This window comes from Macrobrachium rosenbergii, chromosome 54 (assembly GCF_040412425.1).
Source record: "Macrobrachium rosenbergii isolate ZJJX-2024 chromosome 54, ASM4041242v1, whole genome shotgun sequence".
Lineage (NCBI taxonomy): Eukaryota > Metazoa > Arthropoda > Malacostraca > Decapoda > Palaemonidae > Macrobrachium > Macrobrachium rosenbergii.
This window is the reverse complement of record NC_089794.1, coordinates 36,840,352-36,865,874: the sequence shown is the minus strand read 5'-3', so window position 1 is coordinate 36,865,874 and position 25,523 is coordinate 36,840,352. Positions and strand designations below refer to the sequence as shown.

The 25,523-nt window shown below is 35.7% G+C and overlaps 1 protein-coding gene across 1 annotated transcript; it reads left to right on the top strand.

The window, feature by feature from the left end:
• The first annotated feature begins 465 nt into the window (after positions 1–465).
• Positions 466–24,249, top strand: LOC136834980 (ribosomal RNA-processing protein 7 homolog A). The gene is given in 8 exon segments (XM_067097963.1): positions 466–694; positions 8,875–9,014; positions 10,236–10,361; positions 12,630–12,660; positions 12,663–12,752; positions 15,323–15,482; positions 21,284–21,411; positions 24,119–24,249. Coding segments are annotated over 8 exon segments (795 nt in total). The 5' UTR covers positions 466–657; the 3' UTR covers positions 24,202–24,249.
• Positions 24,250–25,523: the final 1,274 nt, after the last annotated feature.

Sequence of the window (25,523 nt, the reverse complement as noted above, 5' to 3'; positions counted from 1 at the left end):
GTATTTTATTGAGTCTCTTCACTTCATGTTAGGAAGATATTTTTGTAAACCTGTGCCATATGATTTGCTTTGTTGAAAGATTTACTACTATTAGCGCAATATTAACTGTTAATCAGTAGAATAAGAAAAATCCTGCTATCAGCTTGGTGTTTTTGTTTAAAAAGTATAGCATTAAGGTCAGTGATTTCACTTTCCAACGAAACAAACTAAGTAAGAGCCATTATATAGATTCCAATTTCCTAAGATTTCAACAGTAAGCAATGATACCAACATTTACTTCCATGTATCAAGAAAAGAAATTTTGTAAATCAAATTTTAAAAATTATGTAAAGTTAATGAAAACTAATTAATTTATAAAATAGTTTTAATTATATAAAACATTTTGTTTTTGAAATAATTTGTTCGAATATTGGCAAAATGTGGGTTATATTTTTCACTGTGTCCTCTCATTCTTTTGGTAACACTGAAGGATTTGTTTACGTTGAGGACTTCGTCACGCGGCCTTAAGGATAGTGTTGAAAATAATCGTTTTCACGTTACATTTGCATTACAAAAAAATAATTTGGCGTGTGGTTAGTAGTATTCTAATCATACTGAAGATAACTTGGGATAAAAACTTGATCTGCCGCAGGAAGACGTACGTGTAATAAAAGCAGGATGGAAGCCTGCCCAGATATGGTCCAGGGTTTTAAGGGTAAGAATATTTAGGTCACTTGTTCCGTTGTATGTATGTTTCGATAATTATGCTAAAATCAGCGACTAGGCCCTATACTCCAAGATGTAGGCTAAACCTAGGTTATCACTATTTTTGCCCAGGCCATCCAGGCACTTTTTGCAACAAGGCTAGGGCTATTAGGCAAGCATACCTAAACTTAGGCCAGGGGTAGAGGCTAACCTGAACAAATGTATGTTTTCAATTCTGGTTGATGATAGCAGGCTGGAACCATGGGGCGAGGGGTCACGTCCCGCCACTGATGATAGGGATTTCAGACTGCTTATTCTGGGGTTTTGTATACATTTCTGATCATTAGCCTAATGCAGGTGGGAACCGTTCATTTTGGGACAAGTGAAGGGCGATGGGCACAGGATTTTTCTTGCAGGTAAAAACAAACCTAAGCTTCCCTAGAATGCTGAGGTGGCGCTAACCAGACCTTACCCCTAACCTCATGTGAAGGCGTGAACCATGCTGGTGGATTTAAGATTGTGAAGCTTTGCCCTCCTGAAGGAACTTGAAGTAACACTAGCCCTATACATCAAAAATATGGACTAAGCTTCTGTTCGAAGGTAGGGTAAATGATCGGGACTGAACATCTTGCTGAATTCTCGATGCTTTGAACACTTCCAGAAAATGATTTGAATCCAGAACAGCAGCATCAGTGAGACTTACTGGCCCCTCTGTCAGCTGCATGGGGGCCTTGGGATCCTGGTATCAAAGCGTTGCCCTAACTGTTTTCTCATAAATTACGAAATAGGCCTGCTGGCTTATTTCCAACAAGACGGGTTCATTAAGGTTTAGACTTCCGTCAGGGGGCCGTGCTAACTTACCAGGATGAACAGCCTGAAATTTTACCATTAAAACACTTTAAATGAAGATGGGTGACACTGTCTCAATATTTACTGAGTCACTTTTGTAAACAAACTGCCCATTTCTGTGTTAAATTGGAAAAACTTTGTCGAAACGGACACACTGCTACCATTTCTCTTTACATCAGACTGGTTGATGTGTCTCTGGTGGCCATTGAGACCTGGAAAATATGAGTGGACAGTAGGAACTAGCAGAATTTTTAGGTTCCCCAGGATGCTGTCCATGAGGCTGGAACTAGATAATATTTAAAAAGGTTAGAAGCTAAACACCAGAATATAAAGGATATAAATTGAGTTTGTATGACTCTGGCGTTCATTATAATTCATTTGAAAATATTCATTGTTTTTGGAACAAATCCAGGTCCATGAGACAAATTTCATTGCTTTTGCTCTGTTGCAATGTTGAGCCGCCTGATGTAGCTATTTTCCATATTTTCTATCATTTTTTATTTATTAATATATATTACATACAGTGTCTTATATATTACATACAGATGGGAATTCCATGTTCCATACTTTCACTACTATAGGCAACAAAATGTTGTTTTATCATGCTGATTGCAACTAAAATCTTGAGCAATATCAATAAACTTTATATATATACACAATTAGTGTTCAGTACACCATTAAATGGGTGCTGGTGGTGGGTCATGCAAGTCGGTATCAGGGTGCATCACCATTTGCAGGGGACGCTGCGCCAGAAAATCGGGATTAGATTTATTTTTACGTGGCTAAGAACCAACTGGTTACCAAGGATGGAGATCAAGGACCTACAGCTTAGGAGAGGAATGGGGTTCACATTATGACTGAAATGAAAGCTATCACCAGAAATCTGGTGTCTAATTCTTCCTCTGGCCATGTCAGAGAGTTAAATGCTGTCGGCCAGCATCATCCTGCCAGCGGTGTTGTGCTCTAAAACCCTCCAATTTGAGGCACAAAGATTAGACAAGGCCACTTACAAGATGCAGTGCTACCCCGTTTTTTGAACGGGCGTAGAATATTGGCCTGGAGACGGGGTTGGGGATTAAGCCGGGGTCCATCTGCTGTGGGTGAAGCCAGGTTGGCGTTGATGGGCTGCTCACGCCTCAGTCAGGCTGGCAAGAAGCAGGAAGTGGGACACTTTGGGTAACTCAAACTCTTCACTAGGTACGTCAGGTATTTACTGTTGTTTATTAAGGAAATATTTACAATAGTGCTGGTAAAACATAAGAAATCAAAGCACGATCATTTTACTCATGAAAAAGAAAGAAAGAAAAAAAGCATGCAATTCACATGAAATCATTGGGCTAAACTGGATAAGTTTTGTGTATGATTGTCTACTCTTCACTGAAACTTGAGTTTGCAGCTTAGCAGGGTGTTAGTCGTTTTCCAACGTAATGGTTTTCTTACATTCAAATATTTTTCAGCAATTGCTTTTGTTAATAAATGTATATGATTGTCCAAAGGATCAGTATCGTTCCATATGATACCCAAAGTTAGTAAAGATTTCTTTGTCTTTATAGACTGCTAAAACTGATGTGGACTAACTTATGAAAATCTGTTTTTACTAAAGATTTTGTACAGGACATCATTTCTCTTAGTTTTAACTCATGAAAATTATACATATGTCTATTACATCATCTGATGGGTTTATCAATTTTCCTTTGGTTTTCAGTTTAATAAGAGAATGGCGATCACTGCCATTCAGACAAACGTGGTTGCATCAATGCATATTTATAATGTAAACCCTTTTTCAAAGAAATGCCTGCCAAACCCCGCAATATAGTACAACAATGTGGTTTGGACATTTTGTCAAATGGGTAGGTGTCAAAGAAACGAGAAGGTAAACATATTCATCATCACCAGGTTGTTTGTCTCATCCGACTGACACAGTCATCTAAAACTTTATTGACTCAAAAGAGAAATTTATAAACTCTTATAGATGCATTATTTCAATAAAACTTGCAACTGTTAATATTGGATACAGGATTTTAATGGTAAACAGTTGCCTTTAACAACATCCATTATGACATTTGTATAAATACGCATAAAGTAAAAATGATTAAAATAGGCAGACCTGAGAATTGTTTTAGGCGTGACTAATTGAGCTTGAAGAAAATGGGAAGTCACCTCCCAATCAGCGGAGACTTAATTAATTTGTCCAAAAAAAGCTCATCCTGGCGCCGATGGTCTTGACTTAATTTGCAAGCGTCACCAGAAATGTCAAGATGCCTCAACATTTCTGGAAATGTTATTGTTTAGATAGATAATTTAGCTATAGACAAAATTTTACAATTAAAAACCATTTAAACAAGAAACCCAGATCTTTTCTTGATTTTGCGACTATTTTTATTATATCTTGAAAATCACTAAATTTTAATTAGTCGTTGATCGTGTTGTTATACTCTATTACAAGAAAATCCAAGTATTTTTATTGAGTGTCTTTCTCTCTTGATGTTGGATGATATTTTTGTAAACCTAGATTTCAAATGCCATATGATTTGCTTTGTTGAAAGATTTACTATTAGCGCAATATTAAAGTTAATCAGTAGAATTCAAAACCACTAAATCAGCTTATATTTTTATCTAAAAAATATCTCAAAGAGGTTCCAGTGATTTATAAGAACAAATGATGTTCTTGTAACTTAACATTCATTTTTTCCTGAGACAAATATGTGCAGCCATTACAAAGATTTTGTTAAGATTTCAAATTGAAGTTCAACGTTTACTTGGATGTCAATAAAAGAAATTCAATGTATTTCAAATTTTACAAAATTACTGTCTTTAATGAAAACTAATTAATTTATAAAATAGTTTTAATGATATAAAACATTTTGTTTTTGAAATAATTTGTTCGAATATTGGCAAAATGTGGATTATATTTTTCACTGTATCCTCTCAGTCTTTTGGTAACACTGAAGGATTTGTTTACATTGAGGATGTCGGCCTTAAGAATAGTGTTGAAAAAATCGTTTTAAGTTACATATCAAAAAATAATTTGGCGTTGGTTAGTAGTATTCTAATCATACTGAAGATAACTTGGGATAAAACTTGATCTTTGGAAAACTGTAAAAGCAGGATGGAAGCCAGTTAAAAGATATGGTCCAGGGTTTTGATAAATATTTAAACTTGTTCCGTTTTATAATAAGTTTTAATTATGTTAACACACGACTACCCATACTCCAAGATGTAGGCTAAACCTAGGTTATCACTATTTTCTAGGCCATCCATGCACAAGCAACAAGGCTAGGGCTATTGGACAAGCATACCTAAACTTAGGCCAGTATGGCTAACCTGAACAAATGTATGTTTTCAATTCTGGTTAGATATACGAACCATATAATTTCAGACTGCTTATTCGGTTTCGTATACATTTCTGATCATTAGCCTAGTCTAGGTGGGAACCACATTTTGGGACAAGTGAAGAACGATGGGCACAGGTTCTGCAGACAAAAACAAACCTAAGCTTCCCTAGAATGCTGTATCCTGACCTAACCAGACCTTACCTTCCTAACCTCATGCCTTGATTTAACCTTGGCGCTTTGCCCTCCTTGGACCTACCCGAGTAACACTAGCCCTATACATCAAAAATATGGATTTTCTTCTGTTACAAGGTAGGGAAACTAAAAATGATTCAAGAAAGACAAGCAAAATTCGAATTTCTTCAACATCTTCCAGAAAATTTATTTTAATCAAAACTCAGCATCAGTGAGACTTGTGCCCCCTCTGCACAGCATGCCGAGTGGCTTATCAAAATATAACTGTTTTCTTATAAATTCGGTTGAAATGGCTTAGCCAACAAAACGGGTCAACAGAGTTTAAACCAAAACAGTAATCACCTGGGCTTGAAATTTTACTTAAAACATTTAAAAGAAGATGAGTGACACTGTCTCAACATTTACTGAGTCACTTGTGTAAACAAACTGCCCATTTCCTGTGTTAAATTGGAAAAAACTTTGTACCCATACACACTGCTACCATTTCCTTTACATCAGTGGTAAACACTAGCCATTGGATGGTGGAAACCTATTTTCGAGGGCATCAATTATTATTTAATTATTATTATTAATTACCAGAATATTATTATTATTATTATTAAATGTTAAATATTCATTATAATTATTTGAAAATATTCATTGTTGTTGGAACAGTTCTGTCATCCCTACAACAAAACCAATGAATTTTCTGTAAAGGAACTAAATAAGAAAATGTAGGGAAATCATTTTTTTATTTATTAATATTATTAGGGTCAGTGTAATATATATTACCACAGATGGGAATTCCATGTTCATACTTTACTACTATAGGTTTACAAAATGTTGTTTTATCATGCTGATTGCAACTAAAATTATGGAAATTAGAAATTTATAATTTGAAATTCAGTACACCATGAAATGTGGTAGGATCTTGTAACTTGTTGTATCTTGCTGTGCAACCAAATGCTGAACAAGAGCTTGGCATTCTTTAAAAATTAGCAATAAAAACCAACTGGTCCGCCTAGCAATGGGATAATATGGATCTGACTGATCAAGAAATGAACACTCTGGTTTACCAGAAATAAGTGTCCCTAATTCTTCATTGCCACGGTCAGAGAGTCGAATGCTGGGCCCAGCTGTCAACCTGACTTCACCCCTCCAATATGAGGACAAAGATCCACCCAAGGCCATTTCCAAGATGCAGTGCTACCTTACTGTTGCCAGTGTAACTGAAGCTAGGGCGCCGTGCCTTACCCGACCATGGGTGGGAGGTTGCCCTCTGGTCAGTAAGGTAACCTGACGGAGAGTGCCTTAAGTCTTAGGATAAAATACCCATATATTCCCTTAACTTCCCCAACCTAATGTAACTTCATGTGCTTGGGCCTACCTTTTCAGAGGCAAGCTACATTTGTAGACTGATGGCCAGGTATTGTTTGATATCATGTTTCTCTGTTGTTTGAAGGATATAGTAAAAAAAAAATATGGAAAACATTTGGACAGCAAACCTTTTTTATTAACATATTTAGCCATTCTATGACGACATTTTCTTCTACTAAGCCAGTCTAAAAGACAGACTTAAATGCAATACCTATATAGCAGTAAGAAAGTATATTTAATAAGCGTGCTGACACCTATATGTGGTACGTAGATTTTTTACAAAACCTGGAATGCTTCATTTGGATATTATTCATCAAATTTACATTTGGGGTTACTTTAAAACCTTTATATCTTTTCCCACAGTCAGTGCTATCATTAAATTCTAGTCCAGAACTTTCCCAGTGGCTACCATGTTTTGCCAAAGGATTCCAGTAAAGTAACTGGCTCCAGTAGTGAGGCAATGCATCCAGCTTTTGCCACAAGTATGTTATTATGGGACAAAAATTCGTTGTTCCTGGATTCACTAGGCTAGGCCACAATTAATTAATATAAGGCACAAGATCATGAGAAAAATTTGTTGCATGGCCTTAGCAGTTGCCTAATTCCACCTATTTGCCTTATCAAGCTTAAACTGGAACTTATGAGTCCATAGTTTAGTCTGTGACTTGCTTCAGTTTTCATTGTGATGCCCATACCTTCACGAGACCCAAAAAAATCTAATCACCTGAACCAGAAAAATCTGATTTGAGTTATCAAGTTTTAGCTTAACCAGTATTTGCTTAAGAGTTCATGGAACTCAGTACAGTATATATAAAGGAAACCTGGAGGAGGTCTAAAAATAAACTTGGAATTTCCCACCCATCAGAAATAAGTTCGGAACTGCATTTGATGTACAGTATATGTTATATTCTGTTAGCTTTTTATGTATATATTGCTGTATCTTTACATGGCATTTTGAAAATTTATACAGTAACGCATAGAGATAACAGACCATGGTATATCATACTTCCTGATATATCAGTGCAAAATGGAAATATTAATCGTAGGGTTTTTGCTTCCGGCTCAAGCGCTGAACTATTTTGTCAAATTAGGTGCCAAAAGGAATGCTGGGGGTTTGAGTGAGGGAGAAAGCACATCACCCACACATGACTACATTTTTATGCATACAGTACACTGTAATTTCACTTTACAATACTGTACTATATACTGTCCTGCAGTTTATATTGACCTGTTAAGCATCCTTTATGAGAGACATCGCCGCTCCCATATCGTCACATTTTCTAGCTCGCAGAGTGGTCGTTTGGTCTATGCTAATTTTTATGCTTTTTTATGTGTTCTTTTTTACATTGATATTGATTTTCGTATAAAGATGTTAAGATAATAAATAATGTAGAATAAGAAAAGATGAAAGAATTTGTTATGCATTTTTATATCCTGAAGATTATAAGCATGAAACATCAAAGTGAAAAAAATGATTCTTTCGAATGCCATTCCCTGAAACATAGAGCCATTAGATTAATGAATTGTTTCATTTCATTTTCATTTGTGTCATACCATTTTAGTGCACTTGATATTGTAGGCAACTTTCTATATACAGTATTCATCTAGAAACTGGGTGGAAAATGTGTTCGTTACTGCTACAATGTGCTTCATGACTTATAAAAAAAAAAAACTCCACAGGGTTTCCCTTATCCTGAACACTAAATTTCACATCTTTGGCTGAACGAAAGGTAAAGGGGACTCCACTAGGTTTCTCTTATCCTAAACAAAAAGAAGAGTAAATTAAAAAGTATGGGAGATGGAGCACCCTGTTTAGGTGGAAGGGTAAGCTTTAAGAGAGGTAGAACATTTGTTACCTCTTTGACACACTGGATTGTGAAATAGAGACATGAGCACTGACTAAGAAAATGGAGGAAATTTTGAAAAGGTTTGGCTACAGAATGCTAAGATTCAGTTGTAAGAGATGTAATGTCTAGCAGCTGGAAAATAGGTGGAGATCTCCAGTGCAGAGATAGGTTGGACATGTAATGAGAAATAGCAAGGTGAAGCCCAGTAGATGGGTTCAGAAAAGCATGGAAGAGGAAACAGATAATGGAAACTGAGGTAGAATGTATAGAAATTAGGCTTGATGTTTTTCCTTGGAAGCTTTGGTATCCAGAGAATTACAAATAAAAGCACACAGTCATTTTGTCGAGCTTAGCTAATCTTACGGATAACAAAAATGTTAAGATTTAAAAAAATGTTGGTTTAGGTGGCTCAAGTTTTGCTTTGGTCTGGGATTGAGTAATTGTTACTTTGGTTTTGACTATGGTTTTAATGTAAGAGTTTAGATGATACGGGCTATGCAGTTGTGAAGAGAGAAAAAGCAGTAGTAATGAAAATTATATTAAGCAGTGGAACTTGCAGTGACTTTTGAACATAATTTTTGATTGACCTTAATTTTTATCCTTATCTACAGTTATGAGATTGAAGTTCAAGGAGGAAATCAAGAGTTTTCACCACATTTTGTGGAAACGGCACAACGTACGCACATATGATGAATTGAAACCACCAGGACGCACATTGTTTGTTGTTAATGTTCCTCCCTATTGTACAGAGGTAAGCGTATCTGGCCATATTTCCAAGTAATTCCCGTAAGTGAGTGCATATGATGATAGTTATAGTATACTGCACTGTAAACTTTGTGATTAATACTTCTCATTTATAATTGTTTACCAGAACTGTGGTTGAAAGAATATCCACTGGAGGTTTTGCACTTTTTACGATTGCTTCTTCAGCTGAGCCATTTAATAGTTGAAGGAAGAGACTCTTTGTAAAAAAAAGTAATGATTTTTGTAAGAATGAGAATAACAAGGCTTTTAGCATCACCTTAAGACTCATTGTGATGCTTTCTTTGAGGATGTTGATCATTAGTTCCTGTGGATTTATAAATTTTTCAGAAGTTTTGCATTATGAATTCATTTCATATCACAATACAGATCAAAGTTTATTGTTCACTTCTCTAACAAATTTACTGTTTGTTGATGGACTTCTCACTATTAGCACTGTATTAGACTCTATTGTAACATTAATAGTTGGTTTTTTAACAGTTTTGAGGTAGGTTGTTGTAGTATAAGAAAATATGCATATTTTCCTTCAATTTTGATTAGTGAATAGTTTTGATTTTTTGCATAAGCCTTCCAGTAATGGTGGTTTTCTTGTGCTAGATTATGCTACTCAAAGCAAATGTCTTGGTTAAAGTTTAAAAGATATCAGTTTAGGGAGAGGTACTTATCCCATTCCTTGATCATAGCTAAAACACTACACTACGCTTGTTGCACACATTGAATACTTTATTGATGTGCAGATAGTGAGAAGTGTCAATTTTAAAACAGTAAGTAAATATATTAAGAGATCATTGAATTCCCTATCTAGTTTTGGGAGAGAGTATCTTGTCTACATTCATCTATGCCATTCAGCCTGAAGGTCCTTTAACTTGTCAAACCTAATTAGTACTTCTTATTTATTCTTCATTTACAAAGACCCAGGTGACATTTTCTGTGTACCCAATCAATTTGGGGGTGACAATAAAATAATTGCTGAAGGTTGCAGTAAATTGTTAGGTTCTGATAGTGTTTCTGATATTTTAAGCCTTGAATAGTGATTTGATTCAACTTCTAAATAAAAAGTTAGGATTTTGAAGGAAAGGCTATAAGATTTGGGCACAGGCAGAATTGGGTCATTAATTTTATTCTATGAATTATGAGTCCCTCTGGACTTGTTTTTGCACAGTAATTCTAAGCATAAAGATTATTTGTATGTTTTTTTTTTTTTTTTCAGAGCAACTTCAAGCATATATTCATGAAATATGGGAAAGTTGAAAATATATATTTCCAGAAGAAGCCTTCTTTAGCTACTACAGCACCACCAAAACATCCTAATTTCTCATTGGTAAAGCCTGTCGAGGTAAGGAAACAATATACTGCAGATTTAGGTATTGTACCTGAAACTGCTTTACTGATTGTATGGTTGAAAGTACGTCTTGGGTATTTTTTTCTCTACAAGCATTATATTTATGAAAAGCGCAGTCTACTGTATGGTTTAGAGAGGTCATTCACTGTTTTTGAGGAGGTGATGAATTCAGAAATAATGTCCTGTAAAACTGTTATGACAAGTACTCTAGTTGGATCAAGCCAGGGTTCTTTTTTAGGGCAGATCAAAGGATTTAAAATTTTTTTATGAACAAATTTGTTTATAGAGTGTTGTCTTCCTCCTGGCAGACTAACTGGCAAACCATCCTTTGGTAGCTGTAGTTGGTGTTGTTATAAAGTTGTTTAAAACAAACTGTAGTTATTTATATTTTCTGTGTTCTTAATTGAGCTTGTTACAAGAAATGATGTTGAAGAAGGTGAAATTTTGAATTAGCAATTTGGCAGCCAGGTGGGAAGAAAAGGGGAACCAATAAAAAGTAAACAGCAAAAAGCAGTGCAGCTAGGTTGAAAAGATGTTGCAAATAAGTTTTGATACTGTATACAGTGTGCTGCAAAAAGCAAACTTTTATTGCTATACCCTTTTTCACATAATGGAAAAAACTGTAAACACAAGGGTTGCTGTGTACTTGCTCATATCTTAAATTGTGTTGATGATTTGATTGTAAGCAGAGCACAACAGTAATTTTTTCATATCTAAGATTGTGTTGATGATTTGAATGTAAGCAGAGCACAAAAGTAATTTTCTTTGATATACAGAAACCATATGACAGTGCTTAGACATTATTACATTTTAAAGCTACATATGACAAAAATTTTTTATGTAATTTGCCAAGTTTTGTGCATTACTTTTTATGCAATTGAACACTCCAAGTTTGTATTGACAATAAACATTGAACCATATGTAATTTAGAAAATGCTTTCCCTCAAGAAAGTGTACTCAGTGGCGCCATATTAAATTTAGAAGTGGATAACATCAGTTAATAAATACTGGTACTGTACTGCCCAAATTTTTCATGCTTCGTTCTTCCACGCTGCACTTTGTCGCAGATTTGTGTGGAGCACATCTTTTGCGTTTCTGCAGGAACTTTCACCAACTTCGTGAATTTTTCTATGGGCCATATTTCTAAAATTATCACTAATTTTTTTTCGCATTAAATTAGGCAGTGAACTGTTAAAATAGGCAGTTATAAGAATTTTAGTTTAAGGGGTACTGTACATAGTATTTGGCTGTTATAAGCATCTTTAGGGGGGATTTTGCATTTCCACGGTGGGTTCTGGAACCTATCCCTGTGAAAAAATGGGTTACTACTGTATTAAAATAATCTTCATCATTCCCAAAGGGCAAACCTTGTTTCTGAGTGTGTGCAAATGGCTTTTATCTGCTGGCTTTCATTTCTATGTTGAAAAAACTAAAGCCATTATGATTCATAGAAATGGTAAATGGAAGCATAACTGTTGTTAATGAGAGAGACTGTTATCCTCTCTCCATCGGTGAAACTTTTATGCCTTATTTTTGAGTCATTAGAGTTGGAAAAACCACATAATCTTTGTGACAGGAAACAGTGAACATTTCTTAAAACTTAATATAGCTATATGAAACAACTGTTGTATCCATAATGGATTACTCATATCAGGACACTGTATATGGATCAGTGTCAGAATCATTTTAAAAGACACTCGAACAAGTTCATACATATTAGAAGTGGAATGTAGAGCTGTCAGGGTATGTCATGTGTTACACTGTAGTTTTTTACTAAAGGGTATTTGCAGCACCCTCTTGGTCCCAGGTTGCACCACTTATTTAACCTTTTACTTTACCTTCATTCCTGACTCCTTTCTTCTCTCTTGCTGTCCAACCTAACTAATGCATCTCAGTGTGGCTGTAGGGTTTTCTCCCATCTTTGTATCCTTGTACTGTACTTCACCTTGGTTCTTTTCTGGATCTCTTTTATTTTGCTGTCCAACCATTCCAACTCCCTCTTTTCACTGTCTTTAAGACTGAATGGCTGAAAGTGCTCCACTGCTTAGCTCTATAGCTTAAATTTCATGATTCATTTAAATCCCTGTACTCAGAAAATGCAGGTCAACATTAACAGTTGAACAAAGTATGTGTGAAGGTAAAAACTTCACACAGTCTTTGTAAACAAGGAAATTGTTTAAGCAACTTCATCATTTTTATGTATTTTAGAATGTGGGACTGTTTAATGTGCTGTGACTAACTTATAATTGAACTTAATTCCAGGGATTCAAGGTGGCTTATATTGTTTTTGCAAATGAAGGGGATTAAGGCAAGCCATGGCTTCATCTCCATCCAAAGATTTAATTTTGTCTACTCCAGATAATCCAGTTCTCACAGGCATTAAGAGTGAGTAGTTGTCCACATTCTGTTTTCCTCGGTGACATATCAGACGATTGTTGGAGTGAAGTGTATTTGGTTTTTGGTTTTATTCAGTTGAGTCATATGTTGTTCCTGGTGAAGAGGTTTACATGGTTATATATAAAAAATAATTTATTGTTGGAAGTCTTTAGTTTCTTCCATGTTAGATGATGATTTTCATCTTATAGTTTGATCAGGAAAGTCAAAATTGTCAGTTCCCTCAGGGATTAAATTTATAGTACAGAATATTAATTTATCATTTAACGTAAAAAGAAACAGGAATTCTCAGTCAAGTTATTTTTTCAGTTCAAGTTGTAGATTTTTAGTATTCTCATTATTGATAGTCATGGATCACCAGATTGTTTGAAGTTATAAACCATTAGACCTGTTTACAAAAACGGAAAAACAAAGGATAGCATTGTGATGTTTTTTCCCATGCCTCTTAAGTATTTGGACATTTCCTAACAGTTGAAATGTGATAAGTTTAAATGCTATTGTATGTAGATAAATTTTTTTGCTTATTAAAATTCCCTTCATAATGAGAAGGTATTCATACAGTGTGTAAGCCAGTATATCTACAATTGCCTCTTTTTCACTGCATGTTGGTTACCATATTCAGAATGGGGAGTAACAAACTCTAGAAAGGAATGTCCTTTCGAGCTAGTTTGTAGTGATGGGAGACTATGTAGATATCTTCACAGTTTGCATCAGCAAGACATTTGTATCTCTACCTTTTCCAGTCAATTAGTATAAAAAATAAATGACATTCTATTCATAGACAGTTTCAGTTTGGAAGATTTTGTCTTCCCCTCAGTCAACATCAGACAACTGATTGTGAAGTGTCATTCTTTCAAACTTGTGTACTTACAATAACTGTTGTTGCATTGAGATTGTTGCAACAGGTGTAACATGTGGACCTTCTTAGGGAAGTCTGACATTGACTTAGATTTGTATGGTATTCATACTTGAGTAGATTTTATCAACGTAACTTGAGTAGATTTTATCAACTGTTACGTCCTGAACCTTTGTGCCAGGTTGTTATGCAACATTCCCTCCAAGGAAGGTTTATCACTGGTAGGTGCCCAGATAGTCTCCAAACTGAGTAAAGAGCCATGGTTGGATATCTGTCAAACTAATTGGTCCATATACTGCAATTGGTTTATTAGAGAAACAAGCCTAAAATGTTGTGACTCCTCTTGATTGTGGACTTTGTGAGTTCTTCTGAGAGACAAGATGATACTTCAGATCTTGGTGCCAAAGAGTAACCATTCTGTGCTTACATGTCCTTACTTCTTGAACTTGACCTCATGAACTACAGTAAGAGAAACTTTTGAGAGTAAACTCCTTTTCCACTGTTGTCATCTTTGAAATTGGCCATGATTCTGATTCTTGCAACTTTCATTGTATCATATCAGCCCACCATCCTGTTAGCTTTTTCTTCAGGAATAGTTATCAGCAAGGCCTATGGATGGATAGATGTATGAAATTTAGGAGCATAGCCTAATTACCATGACTTTAGGATCATCTAGGACTTAATTTGATGAAAATTTTAAGAAAAGGACATGGTTATGAAAGAGACAATAAAATAAAACTTAAAAGTAGTCTTCATTTCACTGACAAACTTTTATTAATCATTCATACTCCTTTCATCATTCATTCAAACACATATATTTGTACAAGAAAAATAAGGTAGGAAAGTGAGAATATGTAGGCTAAGCAAATAAATTCTATAAAATAAGTTTGGAAGAAATATCCGAGTCAGTAATTCTACGTTGGCAGTCTGGTTAAGCTATCTGATAATAGTGTCACTAAAATTCAATACTATGTTGGAGAAGTTATGTAGGCCCTCCAGATTGTGTGGAACAAACTTTACTCCAAGCTTTATTGACAAGATTGTGGGTTGGATAAAGACATCCTGTTCACTGAAAAGATCTGGTTCTCTGCCCTCTGTATAAAAGACATTACTCACAAAGTGGTGACAAATCATGTATTCCCTTCATTGTTTATTTAATTTCATATCAACATACTTCATTGTTTTAGATTATGTTTGAGTCTTTTGTAACAGTCTTGGTATTTTAGTCAAATGTAAAGCATTTGAGGCTTTGTATTTATCATTGCTTATTCTTTCAGTATGAGTGAGATGATACCCGCTGCTCTGAAAGTGTAGTGAATAATAATGAATATGTTATTAATCAAGGACATTCAGTATGCAACTGTTTCTTACCTCCTTTGTAACTGGCATGAACACATGAAACTGTTTTTAAGGTATTCCCATCTTTCCTATGTACTGAATAACTTGTAGGTTGTGTATTGCTTTGCAAACAAAAAATAATTGTGCCATGGAATGAGAGAGGAGACTTTCTCCACTAGGGTTAAAGTACATTATGCACAGTATTGTAATTATGGGGAGTGATGAAGAAAGGTACAGTATTTGTGAAGCATGGGTTAGTAATTATAATTTTCAGCTTATAAAATGAAACTAAACTGATTTGCTGTGACCAGAAGATTTTTCAGTTTTAGAGTGAAACATATATATATATATATATGTGTGTTTTCAGAATGGCGCCAAGAGTATAACAGCCAATATGTTAGCCCAGAAGATCTCAGTGAAGAGATTAAAGCTGTAATGGAAAACTATGAGAAAGAAAAAGAAGAAATGCAGAAGGCAGCCAAGGAAGATGAACCTGATGAAGATGGATGGGTAACAGTAACCTCGAAGTAAGCATTCTCGTATTTATTTTTTCTCAGAATTTAGGTCGGTTGAAAGTATGGTTCAGGTATGATAAAGGTTCCTTATTTATGTACATATTGAAAATGTATATTTGGATACATGAACAAGTGTTTGTTCCTAAGGGGATACACACCTCTGCTTTTTATACGTAGAGTCACCCCACTGCACGTGCGCAGAAGGCTGTGTATGACTGAGAAAACTAAAGAATAATGCAGATAGGCACTTGGCATGATGCTTCAACTTTCCCAGCCTACTTAGGCCATTGTGATCCCAACCTTGATTGCATTCAGATGTATTGTATCTAGTGCATGATACATGTTTGCTGGCAACTTTTGTGTGTACTTTTGTGCCTTGTGGCAGATACATAATAGTGAAGTTTTGTGTACCAGCTCTTGTTTTCTTAAGATATTGAGCAAAAATTGTGAGGTTGAGAGTCAGCCAGTTTGATAGATCCATATTATTTATTTCAAGAAATGAAACACTGCCTTCCTGTGTTTCAACAGAATCATATAACTTGCATTAGAGTAATGGTAAGTTATTATCACTTTCAGTCCTTGCAGAAGTCTATACCCATCTGTCTTTTCACTTTAGAAAATATATTTATACAATATGACCGAGCATTTGCATAAAGCAAGACTGGATCAATTGACTGACAAAGCCGTTGTCCAGAAAAAAGAATGTCTGTATTTTGGAGAAAGAAAAAATGGAAGAAAATAGATAAGTTAAAGTAAACAAAGAATAATCTATAATTTATAATCTTAATAAGATAATGTTAGTTATCTTGTGTTATTTGGATTTTAGATTCTATGTAGCTCTGTAGAGAAAAATTTAAGGTGATCTGAATGCCCCCTTCAAAAACAGAACATGTAAACTTTCTCTACATGATTGCTTATTTCCCAGTGCCTTAGATGTTAACACATTTCCTGGCATCAAAGGCACTCCAATCTTGAAGACGTACCCAATTTTGAAGAGCAAAATTTTTAAAAATAGAAATATAAAGTTGCACCATTGCACAAGTTGAATTTTTGTTTTCATTGGTGTGCTACATGGATTCAGCTACGTAATACAGTATATTGATTACAATAAAAAATTTTCCAGTATCCGTCTCCCATCTACGAATTTCAATCCAGGTTCCTTTTCCAAAGCTGTTTGTTATTATTTCTACTAAAGGAGGCCCCCTCTCATAAATTGTATTGGAATGATAAATTGCAGGCCATTTGATGATAGTATCCATCTCTCCATTCCAACTCTTTATTCTCATAAAGCTTTTGGGTTTCTACTCTTAACCCATCATCAGCTGTAAATGTTTATCTTTATAGTTTTAATAGCAAGTCAGAATTAGTTATAAATTGATATGAAGGTGAACCGTCAGAAAGCAAAGTACCACAACAGTATAAGTTAAAAATTAGAGACATTTGCTGAATAATATACCAGAATAACCAAAACCAAAAAAATAGTTTTAGCAATATATAGTAACACAGTGATGTAAGTTGAAAAATACAATATGTAAAATATGTACACTGACATATGAAACCTTATAAGCTGGAATATTCAAGGGAATATTCCAGCTATCATTTTTTAAAGTTGGCCTCAAGGACTTGATAGGGAGACTCTCGACAATACAGATCTCTAATAAATAATTTCCTTTATGTACAGTGGAAAATTCTTTTAAGATTACTGTTTTATCACAGATGTTCTCTGAGTGTTCCCTCATGGATGACTGCAGTGGTTAAGCAAGAATATTTTTTGTTCTGTAGCGTATTCCTGCATGTTTTGATGCTCTGACCATGAGGTGTCTATTGCTAGATCCCAAATAGCAGTTACTACAAACTGCTCACTTGAACTTGTAAACGATGTCAGAGCACCATTTAGGAGAGATCTTATCTGTATGTTATTATAGTAAAAGCCCAAAGATGATCAAAAATGTATAAAGGAAATTAATGTTGAAAAGAAAAATACAACATTTTTAAAAGAAAAGTTTTTACAAAGCCTTTAATCATAGTTAACCTTATTCCGTATAAAATAGACCCAGAAGATAACTATGGAACTGAGGTATTCAAAGGAATGATGCCAAAGCTGAGGATGCAGATGCAGTGTGCCCTCAAAAACAAGAAAAAAAGGGAAAAGCAGGATACAGGCAGTCCCCGGTTATCGGCGATCTGGTTTTTACAGCGCTTGTCTAGTGACGATGATAACTGAATTTTTGACACATATTCCTGATTATCGGCGCCGATCTCCGGTTATCATCGCTGATCCATGGTTATTGGCGGCGCTGGTCCCAGGTTATCGGCACTGATAACCGGATACCGGTGCCGATAACCAAGGATCAGTGCTATTATCGCCAATTTTTGGTTGTTGGCGATTTTTGGTTATCACGCTGTTGGGAACGGAAACCCGCCGATAACCGGGGACTGCCTGTAGTGAAACTTGGCAAACGTTAGTTGAAGACTTTATCTGAACTTCCCTCAGCTCCCATAGTGAGTGGAGGGTTCTCCATGGAAGGGAGTACATCAGACTGGATCTAGAAGAGCATGCCTCCAAGCATCATTGTAGCTGCAGGCATGTAGGACAGGGAATGAACATAGAGAAGTAAGACATTACTGAAGGAGATGAAAAGCTTAATGAACCTAGGTCATAACCAAGAGAAGAGACTGGCCAAATCAGTGATTGACAGATGGACCAGGGAGCCAGAGCAACCAAACAAAACCTTCATGGAAAGGGAGAGAACAAACCTGGAGAAAATTCTACATTTAGAAACAAATAGTGGGAAGAGGAAATCATGTCAAGCTCCTTAAGGGTTAACAAAAAACTGCTCAGATGGCAGTCTTCAAGTATGATAGAAAAATACTGAGACCCAAGCATGCTAGAGAAAGATCAGTGCCACCATCTCAATACTGCATTGTTAAACTGAAGGGCAGCAACTGTGCACCTTGAAGAGGATGAATGAACAGGCAGTAAAAGAGATCAGCAGACATAAAGAAGTTCTCTGTGTAGGAAGCATTATCCTGAAAGTGCTAAGCAGTTACAAGGAGGATGGAAACAGGCATGGTAAACATGAGAAGATTGCTTGTAGGGAGACCTGAAGATGTCCAACAGTTGACATTAAACAGGCAAGAATGGAATCGCTTTAGATGTGGTAGATACTACAACAGTTGGATGTTGTTGCAACTCGTGGGCATGAGTGGGGAGAAGAACCTGAGGGACAATCAGATATCAAGCAGGACTTAGGGAGGCACTTCCCTTGGAGGTGGCATGAGTTATGACTTGGTCATGAGATAACAGGAGACCAAGGAGCTCCCACCAACATGATTCCTGGAACTGATGGGCATGGGATGAGGGAGATTTTCAAGGGGAATGACAACAGATACTCCAGTGAGGAATGCAAACTAGAGGACAGGCAGCAACCAGAGAATATTAAAACGGTTGGTCATGAGGATACCAGCACAGTGAAGGGCACCAGAGGATGACGAAGAATTGAGAATGTTCAACTCAGCTGATGTTGAAAAATAAAGTGGGACCTGACCAAATGAGAAAGATAATGTTATTGTCACCAACAGTGACACTGCAGATGAAGCTGGATGTGTAACAAAACACGTTCATGTGACCAATTCGACAGCCAGGGTTCCAGAGAGTGAAGAATCAACTTTGCTGAACAGGTGAGGAGTAGAATCCATTGTGGAAAGGTTGCAGGCCCCTATGCAACTTCCCTTGAAAGAACACTTTTGGAAAGAGAAACACTTCCATACCATTTCCACACCATTGTGTTAGAAAGAAAAAGGCCTTATCACTCACACCAAGAACATAGCACAGGAAGGGAGGCGGAGCATATGGGGAGCCCAAACCATGCTCCCAGCATCAGTGATAAGATTTAAGGAGGGAGAAACATTTGAGCAATGGGATGAGACTCAAGAGGAAGAAGCTTGCTCACAGAGTGAAGGTGGCACTGGAATGTGCGGCATCCTATGTGAGGCACTGATAGGCTGCCGTGCTGCTGATGAGTAAGAATCCAGAGGCACCAATAGTCAAGCACTACGTTACACATTGTTTCCACATTGAGGGGAATACAGAATCCTTACACAATGTGAAAAACTAAGCATACCATATTGTTAAAGGAGAAAGGTGACAGAATATTTCAAATGGTAGAGCTCATGGAGCATGAGGAGTACTGTACCAGGATTTTTTTAAAGTAACCCAAGAACCAGCTGTCATAGTTGACCAGATTGTGTGAAAACATGACAATTGAAGAGATTGGAATGGAAGATTGGAAAAACAGTACTATTAATAATACTGTTTATAGTTTGTACAAAGGAAAAGTTGATGCACTTCATTGTGAAAAGTGTAGAGGAGTTTGTTTGCTGGGGCATGGTACGAAGCTATTGAGAATTACTGGAAGAAGGTTTCAGAAAACTGTTTCAGATTAGCAATTATTAGTTAATCCTTATCCCAGGGAAGTAGGCACAGGCAGTCAGTCTTTGTGATTTTGCAGTTTGATATGAAAGATTTGATCTTATATCCTATTTTTGATCTTGAGGAGGGGTTTAACAATGTACTAAACAAGCATTTAGATGGGCTTTATGAAGCAAAGGGTACTGGAAAGGTTCACTGAACAAATGATTGTATCATATTGTGACCAGTACCCAAGGTTATGACAGTGGAAGGTATTGAAAATTTATCATAGTAAAAAGGAACTTACAAAGAATATAGAAAGTAGTCTCTTAGAATTATTATTATTATTATTATTATTATTATTATTATTATTATTATTATTATTATTATTATTATTATTATTATTATTATTATTATTATTATTATTATTATGAAGTAGCCTGCCAAGATCACCAAGTCACACCTCACGTGGTGTACTTGACACATTACTAAGTGATGTTGCAGGATCCTTTCAGCTCCTAGCTCCACCCACTTTTTAGCCTTTTACTTTACCTCCAGTTCTACTTCCTTTCATCAGTCTAGCTGTTTAACCTCTGCAACTATTACTTCTTTGTGCAACTGCTGGCTTTTCTCTCAGTTCCAACTTTATCTTGCTACCCAACTGAATGGCTGAAAGTTACCCAGTACTTGGTTTGACAGCCTAAATTTCATAAAATTAAGTCAGATCAAGGAATATTTTAAATGAAAATAAAACTAGATACAGTTAAAGGAGTTGAAAAGTACAAACAGAAAGCAATGAAGCAAGTATCATTATTATTATTAGCAGAAGTTCAACCAGATCAGAGGGAAGATAATCATCTCTTTGAACCAGGAAGAACATGTATTTCCAGATTTACGTATTGCAAGAAGATTAGCCAGTGAATTGGTTTATACAATAAGATTTGAACCTTTAAACCTGCCATACATGGTAAAGGCCTTTGTAATTAGCAAAGGGTTTTGGGACACCAGTGAGTTTTAACATACAGGATATTGATATTGTAATCCAAAACCAAATCATGATGTCAAATATATTGCAAGTTGTTGGTGAATGCTCTGTAAACAAATTAACATGAGTAAAAAAATTTTTTTAATCAGAAAAGTTTGTGTATAAGATCAAATTTAAATTTCTGGTTAGTGTGACTTGTTTTGGTTGTTTTCATCTCTTTTGATGTTGGATTTATTCGTATAACATATATCTTTTACATTGTTCTTGACATGAACTGTTAAGTTATTACTGGAGCATATAGCTTGTGAATTATTCTGTCCTTGCCTCCATTTGGTCAATGTTATTGTATGAGTAGACTGTCTTTGCTTGAAAAATTTTTTATTTATGATAGTAAGATGGAAATTCTTTATGTTTCAGGAAAGCTCAAAAGCCAAAATTACTGAAAGAGACTGAATTTAAGAAGAAACCCAAGAGGAAGAAGAAGAAGAAGGAGATTGAACTGGTGAAATTTTATGCCTTCCAACAAAGACAGAGCAAAATTGACAGTGAGTATGGTTTATGCATGCCATTTTGTATCTGTCGTTAGTTGAATTGCAAGCCTTCAGAATTGGGCAGATTTTGAGAATTTAAATATTAAGCTGAAAATGAAGAATGCTTTTTGCACAGGTATCTTCAGAACTGTATGACACTCCAGAAAAATTTTTTCAAAGGAAATACAATACACATCACTGTATCAGTAGGAATCACATGGAACTGGCTCATAAGAGAGGGAAATTAATTGGAGTAAGAAGGAAAAGAACTGGGAAAAGTTCAGAGTTTGGAGGTAGTGAGAAATAAATATGTAGTCAGCATTGCAGATCTTTGTAAATACGTGTTAAATATAAATTTTGTAAATATAAAAACAGTAAGAATGGCAGTACCATTTGAGAACATGACCCATGCAGCTTGTGAAGAGGCACCTATTTTGTTTATTGGCCAGACTTTCATGAATGCAGATACAGAATGTTACTGTGCATCAGTTACTTCTACTGAAATTAAAATATCCTATAAGGTTCTAAAAATCTTTGGGGAAACAGGCACTCGAGTAAACTAACAATCTTCAGTGAATTATGGGAACACCCTGTCTTTTGAAGTTATTGACCACATCATTCAAGTGGCAATCCATTCATATTTCCTTCTCAATATTCAGGCAAAATGCTGTACCATTATTGTACTCCAATTGTTAGTATGTCAAAGCAGAGAACCCAGCTTGAATCCAAGGTTAGCCAATTAAAGTTGTATTGTGAATGACGTCAATGTTCATTGATTCACCCTTGCCACTCAACGAAATAACTAACTAAATGAATTGCCATTTTTTATGATCCCCATTCATTTTTCATTACACCATATGGAAGCTTGTATATAGTACAGTATTTAGTATTGGACATATTATGTAATTGATTTCCAGGCAACTTTTTATTTATTTATATGCATGTAGGATTTATATGTATATATAAAAGAAACTTAGCTGTTAATTCTTCTACTGACCCATTTTGTTTATAACAGAATTATTTTAATAAGGTGAGATTCTTCCACAACTTTAGCTTTTGATGAGCTCAGTTGCAATGGGCTGAGGATCAAGCCCAGAATGAGAGAAGGTTGGTAGTTTCATATTACACCCCCAGGGTATTCTATTTAACTTAGGTGAAATGGTTGTAACAGCAGATACAGAGAATAAGTCTTAGAATTTTTTAAAAGATGGAACTGGGGGAAGGCGAAGGGAAGGTAGAAAGTTAATGCAAACAAAACGCAGCATATGAAGAACAGAATGAAAACAAAGGATAAAGTCCAGCTGATAAAGTGTCCATATGGATATTAGGGGGAGGTGAATAGATAATTGCAAAACTCTACTTAGTATCAAATGTTCAAGTGTGATACATAGGGCTATAGGAGATGCTCAGAGTAAAAAACATGGAGTAATTGTTATTGATTTACCTGAAATGTATATGATGAACTTTTCGTGAAGAGAGAGGGAAGAGGTCCCAGTTGCTGTGGAAGGGCAGGCCTTAGAAGATAGAACATTTATGTTAATTTTCAACATTTTGGGATGATTGTAAGAAAAACAGGCAAACGTTTGGGTGGAACGAGGAGAAATTCGTGAACTAGTGGCAGATAGCTATACCCTTTATTAGAAAAAACCTACGATGCTTGTATAAGGTCTGTACTTCCTTTTACATGGAGACATGGGGTCTTACTAGTACATTGAGGAGATTTTGAAGAGTTGTGATTACAAAATGCAGAAGTTTATGACTGGAATGCATCAGAATTAAAATGAAGTTGTGGAGATATGCTACCATAGGTTGGAAAATAAACTTAAAATCACAGATTTAGATGGTTTCAGTATGCTATGAGATGGGGAGAGGAGCACCAAGTCAGGTAAGCAGAAGATTTGAAAATAGCAGGACAAAACAGTAGTTTCAATTTTTCCATGTGCCTTTTTCTGAAGGTTCCATTCTATCATTTGCATAGGAAGGTTCCTTCATGAAGAGAATTCTTAGGAAGAAAATTATAGAAAAAAAGTAGAAGTGAAGACTGTGGAATTCAGGCAGGAAGTGCTCAAGGCAGAGGAGAAGGGAGGGAATTCATTACTTGCTTCACCCTATGAAGGGAAAGCCTGAGTTAAGGATGATGGTGTTGTACAGATTAAATGCATTTTATTTATATTCTGGAAGGCTCTGAAATGGGCAACTTAGTGAGTGCCCATGTCTCACCCATGACTGAATGATGAAACAAGAATAAATGTGTGTAAGGAAAGAAAATATGGACATTATTCAGTCAAGCAAAAGACATGACCATACAGAACAGAATAAATAGATTGTGAGAATTTGGAGTAGTTTAGCAAGGCCACCGAGTCATTCCCTCACTCAGTGCACTGTAAGAATTACTAAAGGTTCTTTGCAGCATTCCTTTGGCCCCTAGCTGCAACCTCTTTCATTCCTTTCACTATTTTGGTGTTCATATTCTCTTCCATCTTACTTTCCACCCTCTCCTAACATTTGTTCCAAATGTTGAGACCTCATAGATCCCAGCATTTGGCCTTTGGCCTAAATTTTATATTCCAATCCAATCTACTGAGTCATTCATCTTGTCCCAAAGGATTATTCATGATTTAGGGGTGACAGTTGGGCAAGACAGTTGAATTGGGGATACACCAAATATAACAGGGGAAAACTAAGAAGCAGAAAGTAAGACTTGTGTTCTTTTCCTTTCCAGAACTTGCCCAATTACGAAAGAGGTTCGAGGAAGACAAGAAGAGAATCAACATGATGAAATCATCTAGAAAGTTCAGACCCTGATGAAGTATCCTTCATGTAAGATTTGTAATATAATGATTTTTTATCAAATTGCACCTTTCATTTTCCTTGTTACCTATCACTTGTATATTGTTTTGGGTTGGAAGTTGGTATTTTAGGTGCATGTGATGTAATTTTTTAAGTTATTTGTGTGTTGAATATGTTAGAATATTCTGTAATCCACCTAAAATCAGGGTGGTTTCAAGGTCACTTACAAAATGAAATGTCATAACATTTTAAAAGAACATGCATGTCTCTTATGTCCAAGGGCTAGCATTAAGGATTGGTTCTAAATGAAGTGTTTAAAGCAGGATTAAGTTAAAGAAGTTGGACAGCTAGGTGGGAAGAGCCCAAATTAAAATTATAAACTTACAAGGCAGGGAGCAATGCAGCTCAGGGGTGAATGAATGGTACAAGAAATCTTTAGTAATGCATATACATAATGCATTACACAAAACACACTGCAGGTGAAATGCCAGAGCAGAACAGGGACTATTATATGTTGTGGTCTTTCATAAATCCTGTTAATCATAAGTGTTTCTCAAAGAACTGTTTTCCATTCCAGCACATTTAGTTTATCCTGTTATCAAATAATCAAGAACTTGTTCCCCTTGAGGGCGTTATGTGGTGAACTGTAGATTGTACTAAGTTCTTTGTGGCATTCCCTCTATCCCCACCTGCATTCATTTTTACTTTTCATCTGTTCCTTTATTGTCTTACCAACTAGATGTCCAACTTCCTTTAATTGCATCCTGCTGTAACTTACACCTCTCATTGAAGCAAATCCTTTTGGCCAGTTTAGATAAAATTCTAAGTGTTTATTGGCAAGTAGGATCATCAGCCATAGCATAAACCTTCTTTTGATGTAGTTGACATCTCTAATTAGTGGTATAATTACTTTATTAATATTGTAGTTGTGTTGGTGAATCTTCTAAAATTAGCAGTTGGATTGTATTAAACTTTTCATTGAACCTGTAGCATTCTGTAGTAGAAACAGTAGTTCAAAAATATTGTGCTAGAGTAATATGATTTACAGAGGATTAATGTAGAAAACAGTGATTTTTTGAATGTTGAGTTACAGTAAATTCACATTGATAGGTTTATCAGAAAAATATGCAAAATATGTATTTGAAATGTTTCATGTGTAAGTTAACATGGTTCATGAATGAGTACTGTACCGAGTTTTCGTAAAGGCTTCACTAAGATCTAGAGCACCCTGACGTTTGTAATGAATGACTCAATACATATAGTCTGTTTTGTCTATTTAAAGTGGTCTCACACTATCCCCATAACATCATTTGAGACAAAAAGCGAAGTACAGTTCT